The 18035-nt window shown below is 43.6% G+C and overlaps 2 protein-coding genes, 1 non-coding gene and 1 pseudogene across 3 annotated transcripts in view; 2 read left to right on the forward strand and 2 right to left on the reverse strand.

The window, feature by feature from the left end:
• The window catches only part of STRN3 (striatin 3), a 117253-nt gene extending 114938 nt beyond the window's left edge, over positions 1–2315 (reverse strand). The window contains exon 1 of the mRNA XM_066277665.1: positions 1809–2315. Coding sequence (XP_066133762.1) covers positions 1809–2090 — 282 coding nt within the window. The 5' untranslated portion in view covers positions 2091–2315. The remainder of the gene's footprint in view (positions 1–1808) is intronic.
• Positions 1042–18035, forward strand: part of AP4S1 (adaptor related protein complex 4 subunit sigma 1) — a 58172-nt gene continuing 41178 nt past the window's right edge. The window contains exons 1-2 of the mRNA XM_066277666.1: positions 1042–1111; positions 1486–1692. The gene's annotated coding sequence lies outside the window, so the exon portion shown is untranslated. The remainder of the gene's footprint in view (positions 1112–1485; positions 1693–18035) is intronic.
• On the forward strand, positions 3067–3196 carry LOC136337060 (small nucleolar RNA SNORA66). The gene has a single exon (XR_010731775.1). It is a non-coding gene; the product is annotated as a small nucleolar RNA SNORA66 (small nucleolar RNA).
• Positions 12619–13009, reverse strand: LOC136335513 (small nuclear ribonucleoprotein G pseudogene; annotated as a pseudogene).

Genomic DNA, 18035 nt, shown 5'->3' on the forward strand with positions numbered 1-18035 from the left:
CAATGAATCTGAAAATGCAATCTTTAAAAATAAATGCCTTACTAAAACAACAACAAAAACGCCTTACTATCTTCACTCACACAGAATATTAAGTTCACAACATGGTATGGCAGAAAGTTGTATATCAACAGAACTCTATCAAATCCCAAGTATTTTAAAGCAGACAGTTTATGCACAAGTTACAAGAAACAATTTTGACTTAAGCTTTTTGAAAGTTATTTTAAAAAACCTGACAATATAGCAAAGCACAATTCTGAAACACTGAATTGACTAACAGGTGTTAATTTATAATTAATTTTCTCAAAGCTTGAGGAAGTGTCAAAATATACGCCTATTCTTATTTTAAGTTTAACTTTACCCACTTTGTAGAATCAAATAAAAATTTATTAGTTCAAAATCAAACTGCAGAAATATATATTTCTAAGTTAATCCAAAATTCTTTCTTTAAACACATTTTCCTTACTAACTATTCACCATAGGCATAAATGACCTGTCAGCAAACAATACTGCTGACATTCTAAATATATGTAATCAATCTGAAGAACAGGTGCAGTACTTAGATGAATGCTTTTTTTCTTCTAAGCCTAAATTTGACCTGGAAAGGATTTTAAAATAAACACAAATACCTCAAAATACTGAACATTTAAAAAAGATGAAGCCATTCTGAAATCCAAGACATGAGCCCTTAAACTACTCACATCTTCCATAAGTTAGGTAAAGCAGCCCATCCAAGTTTCACCTTAACAGGACAAGTCAAAGTTTAATTATGAAGGATCCTGAGGATATTTAACTTTGCTTCATCTCTGTTAGTGAGACAAGAACATTTTACATTCAGCTAATATTAAATCTTTTCTCAGTAGTTTTACAAAGACACACACTATGATAGTCTGGTTTAGCTTTTTATGGGTTAGGAAGAAGGGACTGGAGGCGGGGGAGGCCCGGTTGAAGGGCCCCCTAAAAGAAACCATTACAGGGCGTTACATTGCGCTTCGCTTTATTGTACTTCACAGATGTGTGTTTTTTACAAATTGAAGGCAAGACTGTCCCCGGCAAAAATACTGCCACTCGCTTCATTACAGTGGTCTGGGACCGAGCCCGCAATATCCCCGAGGTATGTCTTTACGGGAAAGCCTTGATGAGTCAGTCCCCAAAGTAAGAAAGAACTGAAGGGGAATCTAAGTGCATAAGGTAGCATCCCAAGTAAGAAGGTACTTCAAGTTGGCGGTAGAAAATGAAAACTTCACAAGCCAGTGGCAAGCCATTGTGCATGGTAGCAGCCCTGGAAAGTAGCGTGGCTGTCAAGGGGCAAGTGCGTACCAACTCCTGGGGAGGGGGTCAGACCTGCCAAATCGGAAAGGGGGGGTGATCCGGAAAAAAAGGTGGTAAAAAGCCCATCCCAGTCCCTCTCCTTGGGCTCCCCATCTCAAGAGGCACAAACAGGAGCCAGCTCAGTGTTCAGCAGCCCCACACCGCACTCTCCCACAGAGCGGAGTGCAGCCCCAAGCCCGGGAGGCCCGGGCAGGCCGCCTCCAGAGGAGCCCCCGCAGACGCCATACTAAAAGCCAAAATGGCTGCCCCAAGGCAACCCGCACCGCGCCGCTAGTGAGGACTGGGAACACGCTTCTGCGGGAAAGGGGGAGGAGGACTCTCGGAAGAGCAGCGGCCAGGACCAACGCTCCCCAAGCCGCACAGGTAGGTTCCTCCGGTCTTCCCCGGGCCGCGGGCTCCCCCTGAGGGAAGTCCCGTCCCCACCCCCCACCGGGAACCCCGCCGCGGCAGCCGTCCCGCACATCGACCCAGCGAGGTACCTGCAGTTCGGCCCGCTCCACTTCCCAGTGCGCCCGCTCCATCTCGAACCGAGCCCACTCGTGCTGGATGTAGTGCAGGATCCCCGGGATAGTGTACTGCTGTGGCCGGGACAGCTCGGGGCCTGCCGTGGGACCCGCTCCCTCGGCGGCAGGAGGACCCCCGCTCCCCGCTGCTCCATTCCCCCCTGGCGATAGGCTCATGTTCCCCCCAGGTCCCTGCTGCTGCCGTGGAGGGGCCGCCATCCCCGGGCCGCCACCACCGCCTCCGGCGAGCTCGTCCATTGTGTGTGGGGCCCCAGTCGGGGCGCAGGGCGAGACGCCGACAGCTGAAGGAAGGGCCGGGGAAGGTGGCCCCGCGCTGGCGGCGGGGCGGAGGCCGGCTGGGAGTGGGGCTGGGAGGGATGGTTGCTGTAAGCTTGCCGTGGGTCAGAGCAGGGAGCTGCCGGCCGCCGCCATTACAGTCCCTCCTCCATCTGCCTGTCTCACTCACTCACTTTAGGAAAAGGGGGGGGCCCGGAGGGAGGGGGTTGGGGGGCAGGGTTGGGAAAGGGATGGGCGTAGGGCCATCGCTCCCGCGCAGCATGCCGGGAAAGAACGCCGCCACCGCCGCACGTCGAGTAACCAAATAGAGGCCGGCTTCATCCTGCGCAGGCGCACTGAGGACGCAGTCTGCTTGCGGTTCGAGTCGTCCTGGCCCCGCCCCTATACCCGCCCCCAGGCTCACTCTGGAAGTCCCACGGTGGACACTGGGCTGGGTGGGGGCTACAGACTCCGATTTTCGGGATTCCTTAGTCAGTTTCCCTCGTGCAGTCAATCCCCAGGCGCCGTTCCCCACTGGCTTGCCTTTGGAGTGCAGTTTTAACCTTGGCGGTCGCTGTGGCCGACCGCAGCCGGTCCCGGATTCCTGACGTTTCTTTTGCATTCCTTGCGTGTTTCAGGTAGTCCCAGAGGGTCGGGCCTCTGCCTGTCGCTCGCTCTTTCTCGGGTTCTTAGCACTAGTAATGTCAGTTTCCGGGCTTTAGGGACGTTGTCTTTTGGCAGATAGCCCAGATCCTTCCAGACGTAGTGAATGATTCCCCGTTAGCATTTCGAGTCCCCGGCTTTGGTCCCAATTCTGTGCTCCCAGTCGCCCATCGCAGTTTGTTCCACTTTGCTTCCCTTCTTTCCTATGCTGGGGCGGGATGTGTTTGGGGCGGAGAGCAGGAGAGATTGTGTTGTTTCCTTGAGAAATGGGAGGTAATGAAAAAGTTTAGCTCTTGCGCAAACTCCATCACTAACTGCATGATGTTGCAGAAGTGAAGGGAACCAGGTGTCCTAAAGTTACTGTGGTGTTAAAAATATATTAGGCTCAAAGCTCCTGAGGTGGTCCATTCTCTCCTAGTACAGTGTTAAAAAAAAAAAGTTTAAACCTTAGATAGTGGGTAGAAGGAGGACGATAACTTTGAAGGAGACTGGAGACTAAAATTGAATGTTTAGAAGCATGGCTTACATGTATTTTATTCAGACCAGAACCTTTTTATGGAAATAAAAAAAAAAAGAATCGTGAATACGACTTAGAATCCTAGATAAATGGCTAAAGATGTTTTCTTGGGTCATCAAATGTTGTTTTAGTGAATAAGGTGCATCCCCAAAATATACACATAAAAGACAAAGTTAATCTTTTAAGTATCACAGTGTGTTTTCTATGTGATTAGGGTGCCAGGAAACATCCTTAATGAACTAATAAATTTGTAAACATTAATATAACTAATAACCATTTGGGTGAAAAATAGACAAGCCCTGGCCTGATAGCTCAGTTGGCTGGAGCACTGTCCAGAAGCACAGAGGTTGCTGGTTCCATGCCTGATCAGGGCACATACAGGAACAGATGGATGTTCCAGTCTCTCTCTGTCTCACTCTCCTTCCCTCTCTCTCTCTAAAATCAATAAAATAAACATTAAAAAATAGGATAGAAATAATATTTAACAACATAATAAGGAAAAGAGGCTTAGTAATTACAGCTTTGCAGGAAAATTGCTTATACAATTGATTGTATTAAAATTTTTTTTCTTCACTACTACAAATAAAAATTTCACTATGGGATATATACAACCACTCAGGGTGTGATTTCTTTTTCTTTTTTTTTTTTTTACATTTTTATAAGAGTTTATTTGAGCCAAGCTGACAACATATGCTGGGGAGTAAGATCTCAAAGGCTCATCATACTCAGAGTATAATTTCAAAGAGATAAAGTAATACATCTTATTCTATCATATCTGCTCTCCTGTTAATTATAGTTTAATGGAAAGCAGATTGGACTTGTTACCCATGCTTCCCTGTGTTATTTATATACGAAATGAGGTCTTAGTTTACAGTACTATTATTATTTTTTTAAATGTATTGACTTTGGAGTATAGTAGTTGCTTCTTATATGTACCTTGAACTGGGCAAGCCCAGGGTTTCGAACCTGCAACCTCAGCATTCCAGGTCAACTGAAATATGTTTTATCCACTGCACCACCACAGATCAGGCTTTTCCTTTTCTTTTCTTTTTTTTTTAACAAAAACAATCCCACAGCATTTATTGTCATCTGGTAATAACATGAGGATAATCAAAGCAACAGGAATAAATGTGTAAAAAACAGTAATCCCAACAAAGAACACCTAAAAGACAACTAACTGTGTTGCTATCCAACAATTTCTCGCTTCATTAGTCACTGCTAGTTGGAGAGACTTTGGAATAGAGTAATATCTCCTTTTAGCATGATCCGACCCAGCTGTTTTCTTGACTTTGTTTACAGTGAATCTCTTTTGCATTGTCTAATACGAGATCCATGTACTTATCAAAACCAATGCTACAGCTCCCTATTCACGTATTCACTTGCTCATAAATCCTCACCTGAATCTGAGATCTACTTTGCAAGTATCTGAAGATGGGGTTGATGGGCTGCACTATCACCTTTTGCACTTGCCCTAGCCACAGTAAGCCATGGCAGAAGCTGACAAACACTAAGCCACATGCTACCTCAAAAGCACCATTTCTCCTTTTAACAATGACTAACATTCTACCAGTTTATAAGGCCCCCTGTTCCTTTTTGAAGGGCCTAAAAGTACACAAAAGTTCAGAAATCCCATGCTGCTCAAAGACCTATATACAACAAGAAACTTTTGTGAGAAAGTGTGATTGGCTTCCATGATGTCGGCATCAAATGAAGCAGAACTTATATACTTATATTTCCCACCAGCACCTCAAAATCAAGTAAGGACTATGTTTATAATTGTTTTCTTCCTTCCTGTTCACTTTCAGAAAACCAAAAAACTCCTATTATCTACCTTATGAAGTGACACTACATCCGAACCTGAGGTCTGGCAGTCATTCCAGTACCTTTCTTTCACTCAGCGGCACATCCCATCTCTTTCACAGTAGCATCTTTCATATCTATTCCATTATCTTTATTCATGTCTTAGTTTAAGCCTTCCCACCTCTGTTCTTTCCCCTACCTCCCATTACCACCACTGATGCCTGAGTGACCTTTAAAAGGCAGATCTGATCCTGCCATTCTCTATTTAAAATCTTTCAGTCTGACAAGGCGGTGGCGCAGTAGCTAGAGCGTCGGACTGGGATACAGAGGACCCAGGTTCGAGACCCCGATGTCACCAGCTTGAGTGCAGGCTCATCTGGCTTGAGCAAAGCTCACCAGCTTGGACCCAAGGTCACTGGCTCAAGCAAGGGGTTGCTCGGTCTGCTGTAGCCCCACAGTCAAGGCACATATGAGAAAGCAATCAATGAACAACTAAGGTGTCGCAGCAGAAAACTGATGATTGATGCTTCTCATCTCTCTCCGTTCCTGTCTGTCTGCCCCTATCTATCCCTCTCTCTGACTCTCTCTCTGTTCCTGTAAAAAATTAAAAAAAAAATCTTTCAGTGATCGCCAGATTTAAAATAAAGCCCAAATTTTAGCACAGCATATAAAAGTCCTGCAAATTCTAGAGGCTCCTATCGCCTAATCCACCATCACACCATCATGGCACACCATTCTCTCCAGCTACATTGCACTGCTTTGGTTCCTCAAATGTGTAATGATGTTTCATTCCACAAGAATTTAACACACTCTGTGCCCCGGTGCCTTTCTTCCTTCCTGTTCACTTTCAGAAAACCAAAAAACTCCTATTATCTACCTTATGAAGTGACACTACATCCGAACCTGAGGTCTGGTTTACATTCTCCCTTCAAAACTCAGCTCAACTATTCCTCTAAGAAGCTTTCCAAATCTCTAAATTATTTAGAGACCCCATCCTCTTTCAGTCCTTGAGGGTCCACTGTGAACCAAGGAGACATAATCTCTGCCCTCATTGTCCTCATAGACTTTCCAGTCTGGTTTTTTGTTTTGTTTTTGTGGCAGAGACAGAGAGAGTCAGAGAGAGGGACAGACAGACAGGAAGGGAGAGAGATGATGAGAAACATCAATTCTTCGTTGCGGCTCCTTAGTTGTTCATTGATTGATTACTCATATGTGCCTTGACCGTGGGGCTACAGCAGACCGAGTGACCTCTTGCTCGAGCCAGATGAGCCTGCGCTCAAGCTGGCGACCTCGGGGTCTCAAACCTGGGTCCTCCACACCCCAGTCCGACGCTCTATCTACCTACTGTGCCACCACCTGGTCAGGCTCTAGTCTGGTTTTAAGCAAATAACCACCCTGCCTTCCTGAATATCTGTCCGTATCTGTTTTAAAACTGTCTCTTTTAGGCCCTGGCCTAAAAGACCAGGTATCTTGGTTGAAGCATCATCTCGATATGCGAAGGTTGCAGGTTCAATCCCCAATCAGAGCACATACAAGAGGCAACCAATGTGTGTGAATAAGTAGAGCAACAAATAGATGTTCCTCTCTCTTTTTCCCTTCCTTGAGCCCTAAAATCAATAAATTAAAACAAAACTGTCTCTGCCTGACTGGTGGTGGCACAATGGATAGAACGTCGACTTGGGACACTGAAGTCCCAGGTTTGATACCCTGAGGGCACCGGCTTGACTACAGGCTCACCAGTTTGAGCTCAGGGTTGCTGGCTTGAGCGTTAGATGATAGATATGACCCCATAGGCATTGGCTTGAGCCCAAGGTCACTGGCTTGTAGCCCAAGGTCATTGACTTGAGCAACGGGTCACTGGCTCAGTTGGAGCCTCTGGACAAGGCATGTATGAGAAAGCAATCAATGAACAACTAAAGTGCCACAACTATGAGCTGATGCTTCTCTCTCCCTCCCTCTCTTTCTCTCTCTTGCACTAAAAACAAAACAAACAAAAAAACTGTCTCTTAACATTTCAACTGTACTCTCTATTTGAAGAATTCCTCTTGTCCACATCTACGTTCACTTATGTGTTTTTTTGTTTTTTCCAGGGACAGAGAGAGAGTCAGAGAGAGGGATAGACAGGGACAGACAGACAGGAATGGAGAGATGAGAAGCATCAATCATTAGTTTTTCCTTGCGCATTGCAACACTTTAGTTGTTCATTGATTGCCCTCTCATATGTGCCTTGACCGCAGGCCTTCAGCAGACCGAGTAACCCCTTGCTTGAGTCAGCAACCCTGGGTCGAAGCTGGTGAGCTTTTGCTCAAAGCAGATGAGCCTGCACTCAAGATGGCGACCTCGGGGTCTCGAACCTGGGTCCTCGGCATCCCAGTCCGACGCTCTATCCACTGCACCACCGCCTGGTCAGGCTCACTTATGTTTTTATTAATGTCAATGCAAGCCTTGGCCGTGTTTTTCCCAGATCATAGTCATTTATCTGCGGAGGGGCAGGACCCATGCCCCTCTTGTTCCTCCAGTGTCTGGGACAGTAAGATACCCAATAAATGTTTAAGTGACTTAAATTTAGACTAAATTAATATAAATATTTTTTCTTCCTCTCAATTATTTTTTATTCATTTTTGCTATCATTGTACCAGTTATCTCTTACAGTTCAATGACTACAATTGCCTTGAGTATTAAAAGTAAAGGACACTGCCTGACCAGGCGGTGGCGCAGTGGATAGAGTGTCGGACTGGGATACGGAGGACCCAGGTTCGAGACCCCAAGGCCGCCAGTTTGAGCGCAGGCTCATCTGCTTTGAGCAAAGCTCACCAGCTTGGACCCAAGGTCGCTGGCTCCAGCAAGGAGTTACTCGGTCTGCTGAAGGCCCACAGTCAAGGCACATATGAGAAAGCAATCAAAGGTGTCGTAACGAAAAACTGATGATTGATGCTTCTCATCTCTCTCTGTTCCTGTCTGTCTGTCCCTATCTATCCCTCTCTCTGACTCTCTCTTTCTGTCTCTGTAAAAAAAAAAAAAAAAAAAAAAAAAAAAAAAAAAAACAGAAAAAGGTAAAGGACACCAAAATTTTCTTCTCTGTTGAGAGAATGTTTTTTACACTATTGACTTTGTGGTTTGTGTTCATGACTCCTGAGGACATGCCTTAGTGAGCTCCTAGAATCTTGTCTAATGTAGGTAATGAGCTTTCCCAGGCATATTATCACCTACAACTCACCTAACTGGAACTCCCTCCCTATACTGTAGCTGAGTCATTTCCTCTCTTTAATGTCATCCTTGAAACTTCCTATTTGTTCTGTCCTTACTTCAGTGTGCTTATCCCTCCTCCACTCCCATTTAATCTCTGTTTCAGTATTATACTGATGAGCTTCACAAATGCCCATTTGTGTTTTTTTATTAGCTAATCTTAAAGACACCTGTGTGCATATTCTGTCTGATCAAAAAGGGACTTGTGCCTGACCAGGCGGTGGCACAGTGGATAAAGTGTCGGACTGGGATGCAGAGGACCCAGGTTCGAGACCCCGAGGTCGCCAGCTTGAGTACAGGCTCATCTGGTTTGAGCAAAGCTCACCAGCATGGACCCAAGGTTACTGGCTTGGGCAAGGGGTCACTCAGTCTGCTGAGGTCTTGTGGTCAAGGCACACATAATGAGAAAGCAATCAATGAATAACTAAGGTGTCGCAACGAAAAACTGATGATTGATGCTTCTCATCTCTCTCCATTCCCGTCTGTCTGTCCCTGTCTATCCTTCTCTCTGACTCTCTCTCTGTCTCTGTAAAGAAAGAAAAATAGAAAAGAAGAAAACAAAAAGGGACTTTGTATATATCATGTACATATATTATGTTAGCAGAAGTATATTAAAGTAGTCCAGGCTTTTAAGTAAGTTCAGAGTGGTTAACACTCAAATGCCGTCTTTCCAATTGTTATAAAACTTGATGTACAAAGAGTTTTGACCTGCATTTGAGAACTATATAATGCCCTGTAATTACTTACCTGAACATCCCTCTATGTACCTGACATCCTTCCAACAAAGAGCTCAAACTGGTTTGCAAACACTTAATCTAGTCATCTTTTTGCATCATCTGAAAAAGTGGTGACAATATTCTTACCTCCATGGGGAAGAGAGAAAGCTGAGATCAGAGCTCTGGGTCACTTCCACAGTCCCTTAGAACAGGGAGTGGTTTTCACTCTTACATCAGTAAGTGTGTATGTGTATTAAGAAACAAAAAATAAAGTCTCCCTTCACTATTCTGCCTCCTGTTGTCCTATCAATGGGCTCAATATTGCTGTCTCTGGTTCCCAAATTATGTGTACTTTTTCTTGTTTGATTTGTCTTTCTTTAATTTATTTTTAATTGTTGACGTACAATATTATATATTAGTTTCAGGTGTACAGCACAGTGATTAGACATTTATACACCTTATACAGTGATCACCACATCATTTGTACTTTTGAAGTCCCTTTTAGGTAGTTTGAGGTGATTCAGTCACTTGGGGAAATTATGTAGTGTTTACATTTATAAATATAGGGAACAAATGAATATTAGAGCCCAGAGGAAGATCTTTGAGAAGAGCTGGCGTGTGTTCAAAAACCAAAGAAGCAAATTGTATAATGCAGATGGAACAGAAAAGGAGTCAGCTTTGACCAGCACCATGGTTTGACCTGCCAAATGAGATCAAATATCCACTTCTCATTACCGTAGTTGCCGGTGGCTAAGAAAATTGCAGAACTACATTGCAAGGCACTTGAACTGTTCAAATAATATATTGTGTGGTAAAGACAAGGGAAAATATCTTCACAGATTTTAGACAAACAGGCACCAAAACCTTTAGGAAACTCGGCATGCTATACAAAGTTCTAGTCCAAGTTCCTTCCTGAATTGTCTCCTGGGTACTGTGAGTCATAAAGCAGAAGGTTGCGATAATATTGTATAAAAGCTAACTCACATACATGTCAAAATTGAAGGAAATATAACAAATAACTGCCTGGGGCTGAATCCTGGACATTGGCTAAAAGTAAACGACTAGCTCTAGAAACATGAGAACCAAATGACTGGAAAATATGACTGAATGGGAAATTGCCAAAACTTTCCTAGGTAATAATTTAACAATCTTGGAAATGTGGTTTGTCTCCTGTTGGAGCAGCAAGTGTGACTGTTCAAAAGAATGATACCAGACATGAACACCTTTCTTGGGAAATCTGTATTTCAGTGAGTTTTCTCTTTGGAAATGTTTTAAATATGGCAAGAATTCACAAAAGCTTATTATTTTTATGACAACACATTTTTAAACAATGGTAACCTTTAGTTTTCTCTTCCTATTAATAGACTAACCTAAGGTACATGACAATTACCCCCCCCTCAAAATAAAAGATTGAAGAATTTTATTATTTTTTTGTATTTTTCGGAAATGAGAATCAGGGAGGCAGAGAGACAACCTCCCACATGCACCCAACTGGGATCCACCTGGCATACCCACTAGGGGGCGATGCTCTGCCCATCTGGGCAGTTGCTCTGTTGCAACCAGAGCCATTCTAGCACCTGAGGCAGAGGCCATGGAGCCATCCCCAGCGCCCGGGCCAACTTTGCTCCAATGGAGCCTTGGCTGTGGGAGGGGAAGGCAGAGAGAGAGAGAGGGAGAGAGAGAGAGGGAGAGAAAGAGAGAGGGAAAGAGAGAGAGAGGGGGAGGGAGAGAGAGAGAGAGAGAGAGAGAGAAGGAGAGAGAGAGAGAGAGAGAAAGAGAAGAGTGGGAAGGATGGAGAAGCAGTTGGGTGCTTCCCCTGTGTGCCCTGGCTGGGAATCAAATCCCAGACTTCCACACACAGGGTTGACGTGCTACCACTGAACCAACTGGCCAGGGAGATTGAAGAATTTTTAAGAGCATTTAAAAATAACTCCATTATCCTTTGCTTCTTGTTTTATAGATTTTAATATAGTGATTCTGTATTTTAAATTGTGCATAGACTTTTAAAACTTTTAGTTTGAAATTTTTTGGTCATGCAAAAATAAAAAATGTCTGCATTAATAGCAATTATCAAGATTTTGCCATTTTTATTTCATCTGTCCCACTCCTCTTCTTTGAGAATTTTTTTGACTGACACAAAAGAATGTTTAACAAAAGTTTGATATGAAATTGTAATAAAAATAAGATTTAAAAAAGTAAAAAAAAAAGAGAAATATGCAGACTGCAAAAAAAAAATTGTATGTGGTCCATTTTTATTTATTTATTTATTTATTTATTTATTTATTTATTTATTTTTGTATTTTTCCGAAGTTGGAAACGGGGAGGCAGTCAGACAGACTCCCACATGCGCCTGACTGGGATCCACCCGGCACGCCCACCAGGGGCGATGCTTTGCCCATCTGGGGCTTCGCTCCACCGCAATCAGAGCCATTCTAGCGCCTGAGGCAGAGGCCACAGAGCCTTCCTCAGCGCCCGGGCAAACTTTGCTCCAATGGAGCCTTGGCTGCGGGAGGGGAAGAGAGAGACAGAGAGGAAGGAGAGGGGGAGGGGTGGAGAAGCAGATGGGTGCCTCTCCTGTGTGCCCTGTCTGGGAATCGAACCCAGGACTCCTGCACGCCAGGCCAATGCTCTACCAGTGAGCCAACCGGCCAGGACCTATTTATTTTTTTATTTAGACAGATTTAACAGGGTGACATTGGTCGACCAGAGTACATAGATTTAGAGAATGCATCTCCACATCATTTGAACAGTCAATTATGCTGTATATCCATGACCCAAAGTCATATCATCCTCTGTCACCCTATATTTTGTTTCTCTTTATGCCCCTCCCTCTCCCCCCATCCCCCTCTTTTCCCTCTCCTCCAGTAACCACTGCACTCTTTTCTATGTCTCTGAGTCTTAATTTTGTATCCCACCTATGTATAGAATCATATAGTTCTTAGCTTTTTCTGATTTACTTATTTCACTCAGTATAATGTTTTTAAGGTCCGTCTATGTTGGCGTAAATGATACTATGTCATTGTTTCTTATGGCTGAGTAGTAAGTACTCCATTGTATATATGTACCACATCTTCTTTATCCAATCATCTATTGAAGGGCTTTTTGGTTGTTTCCATCTCTTGGCCACTGTGAACAATGCTGCAATGAACATGGGGCTGCATGTGTCTTTACATACCAGTGTTTCTGACTTTTGGGGATATATACCCAGTAGAGGGATTGCTGGGTCATAAGGTAGTTCTAATTTCAGTTTTTTGAGGAACCACCATACTTTCTTCCATAATGGTTGTACTACTTTATATTTCCACTAACAGTGAATGATGGTTTCTTTTTCTCCACAGCCTCTCCAACATTTATTATTACCTGTCTTATTGATAATATCTAATCTAACAGGTGTGAAGTGGTATCTCATTGTAGTTTTGATTTACATTTCTCTAATAGCTAGTGAAGATGAGCATCTTTTCGTATATCTATTGGTGGCCCATTTTTACGTCATAGCAAAACAGGCCCTTTGGAGAGGAGGCATATGGAAGCAGTTGATTTTTCTGGTGAACACAGCCTTTGTTTATACTCATTCCAAGGCTTCTAACACGATGATGCTATTTCTTCAAATCACCACCATTCCAGTATTGTTCTTTTTGTGTGTGTGTGGGGGGGTTTATTTTATTTTATTTATTCATTTCAGAGAAGAGAGAGAGAAGGTGGAGAGGAACAGGAAGCATCAACTCCCATATGTGCCTTGACCAGGCAAGCCCAGGGTTTCAAACTGGCAACCTCAGCATTCCAGGTTAAAGCTTTATCCACTGCGCCATCACAGGTCAGGCTCCAGTATTGTTCTTTTGCCCACTATTTGCCATCATCCCACATTGATCTATCACAAGATTCAAAAAGGGATCAAATTCTCACAGTATTTCTTGGACATTTCTGGCACCATTTAATTTCAATGATAACTTCTTGTCCATAAATTTTCAACTCTGGAGGGGAAGCTATGGTCCACCTACTTGATAAGTTCAAAGATAACTTGAAACAGAATTAGTGGCCTCCCTCGCAGGCCTCAGGAAAATTTTAAAGTAAATCTCAGACATTATGTTATTATATTGGTATATGCTTCTCTAAGTATCTTTAATAGAGTAGGACCATTTTTTCTTTTTAAATAAGTACCACAATACCACTATCACACCTATAAAAATAGTAATTCCTTTATACAGTCTAATACTCAGTCCATGTTCAGTTTCCTCTGATTATCTAAAAAGGGTGATTTTGTTTATTATTTTTTTTACAAAAAGAGTTGCCTGACCATGTGGTGGTGCAGTGGATAGAGCGTTGAACTGGGATGGGGAGGACCCAGGTTCGAAACCCCGAGGTCACCAACTTGAGCGCAGGCTCATCTGGTTTGAGGACAGCTCACCAGCTTGAGCCCAAAGTTGCTGGCTTGAGCAAGGAGTCACTCGGTCTGCTGTAGCCCCCAGTCAAGTCACATATGAGAAAGCAATCAATGAGCAACTAAGGTGCCGCAACGAAGAATTGATGCTTCTCATCTCTCTCCCTTCTTGTCTGTCTGTTCCTATCTATCCCTCTCTCTGTCTCTCTCTGTTTCTGTCACAAAAAAAAGAGTTGATGACTTCAGATCAGGATCCAAATGAAATCTACAAATTTCATTTAGCTGACATATCTTTAGTTTTTATTATTATTATTATTATTATTACTATTGTTATTATTGATTTTTACAGAGACAGAAAGAGGGAAGAAGAGAGAGATAAGCATTCTTTTGTTGTTCCACTTAGTTGTGTATTCATTGGTCACTTCCTATATGTGCGCTCAACAGGGGTCCTGCCCACAACCTTGATATTTCAGGACAACACACAAATGTCAGTGGTTTCCATCCTTTTTATGCTTGGGACCAGTGAAAATAGGAGAATTATTTTGGGGACTGGTAAGGCAGAAATCACCCTGAGCATAAGCAAATTCAGTGAAGATCATTGGGTCTGTAATCTTCATACAACATCAGGGCGGTTAACTCTTTTGCGGACTAGCACAAAATTTGGCCCCACGGTTGAAAACACTGCTAACTGACTGAACTAACCGACCAAGGCTTTTTCATTCTTCTTCAATTTGCCTTCTTCTCACTCCTCATCATCATGCTATTTGTTGAAGAGACAAGGTTAATTTTTCCTGTAGAATTTCCCACATTTGGCTGATTGCATTTTTCTGGTATTATTTAGCATATTCCTTTCCCTTCCATATATTTTATTAACTAGAAGTTAGGTGTAGAGGCTAAGTTTGATACAGGTTTTAAGTTTTTTGGCAAAAATATCTCTCTGTTGGGGTTGCAGTGTACTTCCTGATGTATCATACCAGGCAGCACATAATGTCTAGTTGTCTAAATATTAGCAATGTATAAAACTTGATCACCTGATCTAGCTATTATCAGCCTTAGCTGCTAACTAGCTGTCAGCCTTAGCTGCTAACAAGCTGTCTTGTAATACATGTATTGTGTTGTGCCCTCAACAATTTCTTCCCATGTGGGGTCTGTCCTTCCATAAAAGAGGTTCTGCGGGGTGTTTCCAGGCCGTCAGGGCTGGAGCCAGAACTTTCGTTGCACTCAGTGGCAAAAGGGACCCTGCCGGGCATCTCTCCGTTCCCACTGTAGTTCTTAAATTCACTCACGGGGTTCTCACTTCAAGGGTGGGAAGCTTTCTTTGGATGATGACTTGGTGATATCTGGGATATTTGGCTCTTTTTTGTTTGTTTTTGTTTTTGTGTTTTTGTATTTTTCTGAAGCTGGAAACGGGGAGGCAGTCAGACAGACTCCCGCATGCGCCCGACCGGGATCCACCCGGCATGCCCACCAGGGGGCGATGCTCTGCCCATCTGGGGCGTTGCTCTGTTGTGACCAGAGCCATTCTAGCTCCTGAGGCAGAGGCCACAGAGCCATCCTCAGCACCTGGGCCATCTTTGCTCCAATGGAGCCTTGGCTGTGGGAGGGGAAGAGAGAGACAGGAAGGAGAGGGGGAGGGGTGGAGAAGCAGATGAGCGCTTCTCCTATATGCCTTGGCCAGGAATTGAACCCGGGACTTCCACATGCCAGGCCGATGCTCTACCACTGAGCCAACTGGCCAGGGCCAATTTGGCTTTTATTTTATTTTATTTTATTTTACAGAGACAGAGAGAGAGTCAGAGAGAGGGATAGACAGGGACAGACAGACAGGAATGGAGAGAGTTAAGAAGCATCAATCATTAGTTTTTCATTGTGTGCTGCAACACCTTAGTTGATCATTGATTGCTTTCTCATATGTGCCTTGACCACGGGCCTTCAGCAGACCGAGTAACCCCTTGCTGGAGCCAGCGATCTTGGGTTCAAGCTGGTGGACTTTTGCTCAAACCAGATGAGCCTGCGCTCAAGCTGGCGACCTTGGGGTCTCGAACCTGGGTCCTCTGCATCCCAGTCTGACATTCTGTCCACTGCGCCAGCACCTGGTCAAACTATTTGGCTTTTTTGACCATTAGAATCCCACTTTTTCAAACTGTCTCTGTCAGCACAGTTGTGGTCACCCCCTTCTTGTTGCTAAGGGTAGTTTGATCCGACCCATTAGTGTTCTAGGTCACCGATTTTCAACCTTTTTCATCTTGTGTCACACATTGACTAACTACTAAAATTCTGCAGCACACCAAAAAATATGTTTTGCCAATCTGCCAAGAAAGTATGTATTAGTTTTATTTGTTCACACTAGACGGCTATTGTTGTATTGGCTATTGTCATATTTTTATTTGACAACCTAAGGGGAAAAGAGGTCAGTGCCTATGACTAAATAGTCAGGTAGTGCATGTTTAAAAAATTTTTTTTTAATTTAATTTTATTTTTTTTAAGATTTTATTTATTCATTATAGAGAGGGGGGGGGAGAGAGAGAGAGAGAAGGGGGGAGGAGCAGGAAGCATCAACTCCCATATGTGCCTTGACCAGGCAAGCCCAGGACCGGCAACCTCAGCGTTTCCAGGTTGACGCTTTATCTACTGCGCCACCACAGGTCAGGCAGGTAGTGCATGTTATAAAAGTTCTTGAGACACACTAATGTGCCTCCCGCTGTAAATTGGTTGAAAATCACTGTTCCAGGAGATGCTTTTCACCTAGATTTTTGGTAAAGATGTTGCCTGTAGAATTTTTCTTTTTCTATTCCCACCGTTTTCATGAGGGGATTCTGAGAGGTCACAAACTCTCTGCTGCCTTGCCTCTGCACACTCTCGGCGTTTTAGAGTTTAAATTGCCAGCTATTTAGCCTTAAGTTATTTATTATAGCCTTGCTGTTGAAGACTTTATTTGACCACTACTAAAGTAATTGTGACATTTTTGCTATTCAAAGATTGTGAGATATGAATGAGTGTAAGTTTAAGTAGGAATATCCTGTGGGCAGCAGTTAGGCAGGCTCTTGACCTCCCACTTACAATTTCAATGGGAGCTGTAACATGTTGCTCCACTTTATTGTGAAATTGAGAAAAGCAAAAAGGCTTCTAGCAAAGGGCAGCCAAGCAGGCCACCTGAAAGGCTCTACATTTACCCTGACATCTGATCTGAGAGAGAATGATACTAAATTCAGATATGTGTCTGCACACTTGCCTTGGACATTTGCGGGGTATGTTTTATTTACTGGAACTAGAAAGGGACATTAGCTGAGCTCACTAAGAGAGCAAATCAGGCACAAGAATTATGGACGTGGCCTGACCTGTGGTGGCACAGTGGATAAAGCATCGACCTGGAAATGCTGAGGTCGCCAGTTCGAAACCCTGGGCTTGCCTGGTCAAGGCACATATGGGAGTTGATGCTTCCTGCTCCTCCCCCCTTCTCTCTCTCTCTCTCCTTTCTAAAAAATGAATAAAAAAAAAAAAAAAAAAAAAAAAAAAGGCCGGACCTGTGGTGGCACAGTGGATAAAGTGTCGACCTGGAACGCTGAAGTCGCTGGTTCAAAACCCCGGGCTTGCCTGGTCAAGGCACATATGGGAGCTGATGCTTCCTGCTCCTTACCTCCCCCCTTCTCTCCTCTCTCTCTAAAAATGAAGAAATAAAAAAAAAATCTAAAAAAAAAAAAAAAGAATTATGGACGTTTAGGTCTAATCACAAATGTTAACACGCTGTGGCAAATATGGTGGTACGAGCTGTACTGTCCTAAATTTTCACATTTTCTGATTGAGCCACTTCTGAAGCATTTTGGACTTCGTTGAGATCAACTAAAAGTAAATAATGTCTTAGAATTGCGCCTTTTGTAATAAGGTCCAGAGTCAAGACTGAAACTGCCAAAATATCCATATTAGCCAGTAAACGCTTTTGTGTAGAGAGGGTCAGAGCGAGGTTTACACTGTCGAATGGGCAGCGAAGTGTGCATCTGCGTTATTACAGCCATCACGGAATTACTGGAGCCCTGAAGCAACCTGGAGACAAAGAGCAGTGGTCAGAGCAGAGCCAGAGCCGGGACAACAGGAACTGGGTCCTTCCGCCACCATTTTAGTGAATGGCCTTTAGCAAGTGACTAAGTTTCACATCCGTAAAGTGGAGATAAAAACAGCCTCTGGACTTAATGCATACAAATCAAGTGTTCAAAACAGCACCTAGTGGCCTGACCTGTGGTGGCGCAGTGGGTAAAGCATCGATCTGAAACACTGAGGTGATCAGTTTGAAACTCTGGGCTTGCCTGGTTAAGGCACATGTGGGAGTTGATGCTTCCTGCTCCTCCCCCTTTTCTCTCACCCTCCTCTTTCTCTTAAAATGAATAAATAAAACTGAAAACAAAAACAGCACTTGGCTGTTTAGTAAGCACTCTGTGTTTTCTACTGTTCTTATCTCTCTTCATGAAGTTGGTTTGTTGTGTCATATTCACACATACTGCAGAGTGAATAATACCTTCCAGTTTATAGCGGTGGAAGTCTTTCACAACCACCATCAGATATCAGGAGCATTAATTACTCACTTGAATTAGAGTTCATGCGGCCATGTCACT

The sequence above is a fragment of the Saccopteryx bilineata genome, chromosome 4, assembly GCF_036850765.1.
Source record: "Saccopteryx bilineata isolate mSacBil1 chromosome 4, mSacBil1_pri_phased_curated, whole genome shotgun sequence".
In the NCBI taxonomy this organism is placed as follows: Eukaryota; Metazoa; Chordata; class Mammalia; order Chiroptera; family Emballonuridae; genus Saccopteryx; species Saccopteryx bilineata.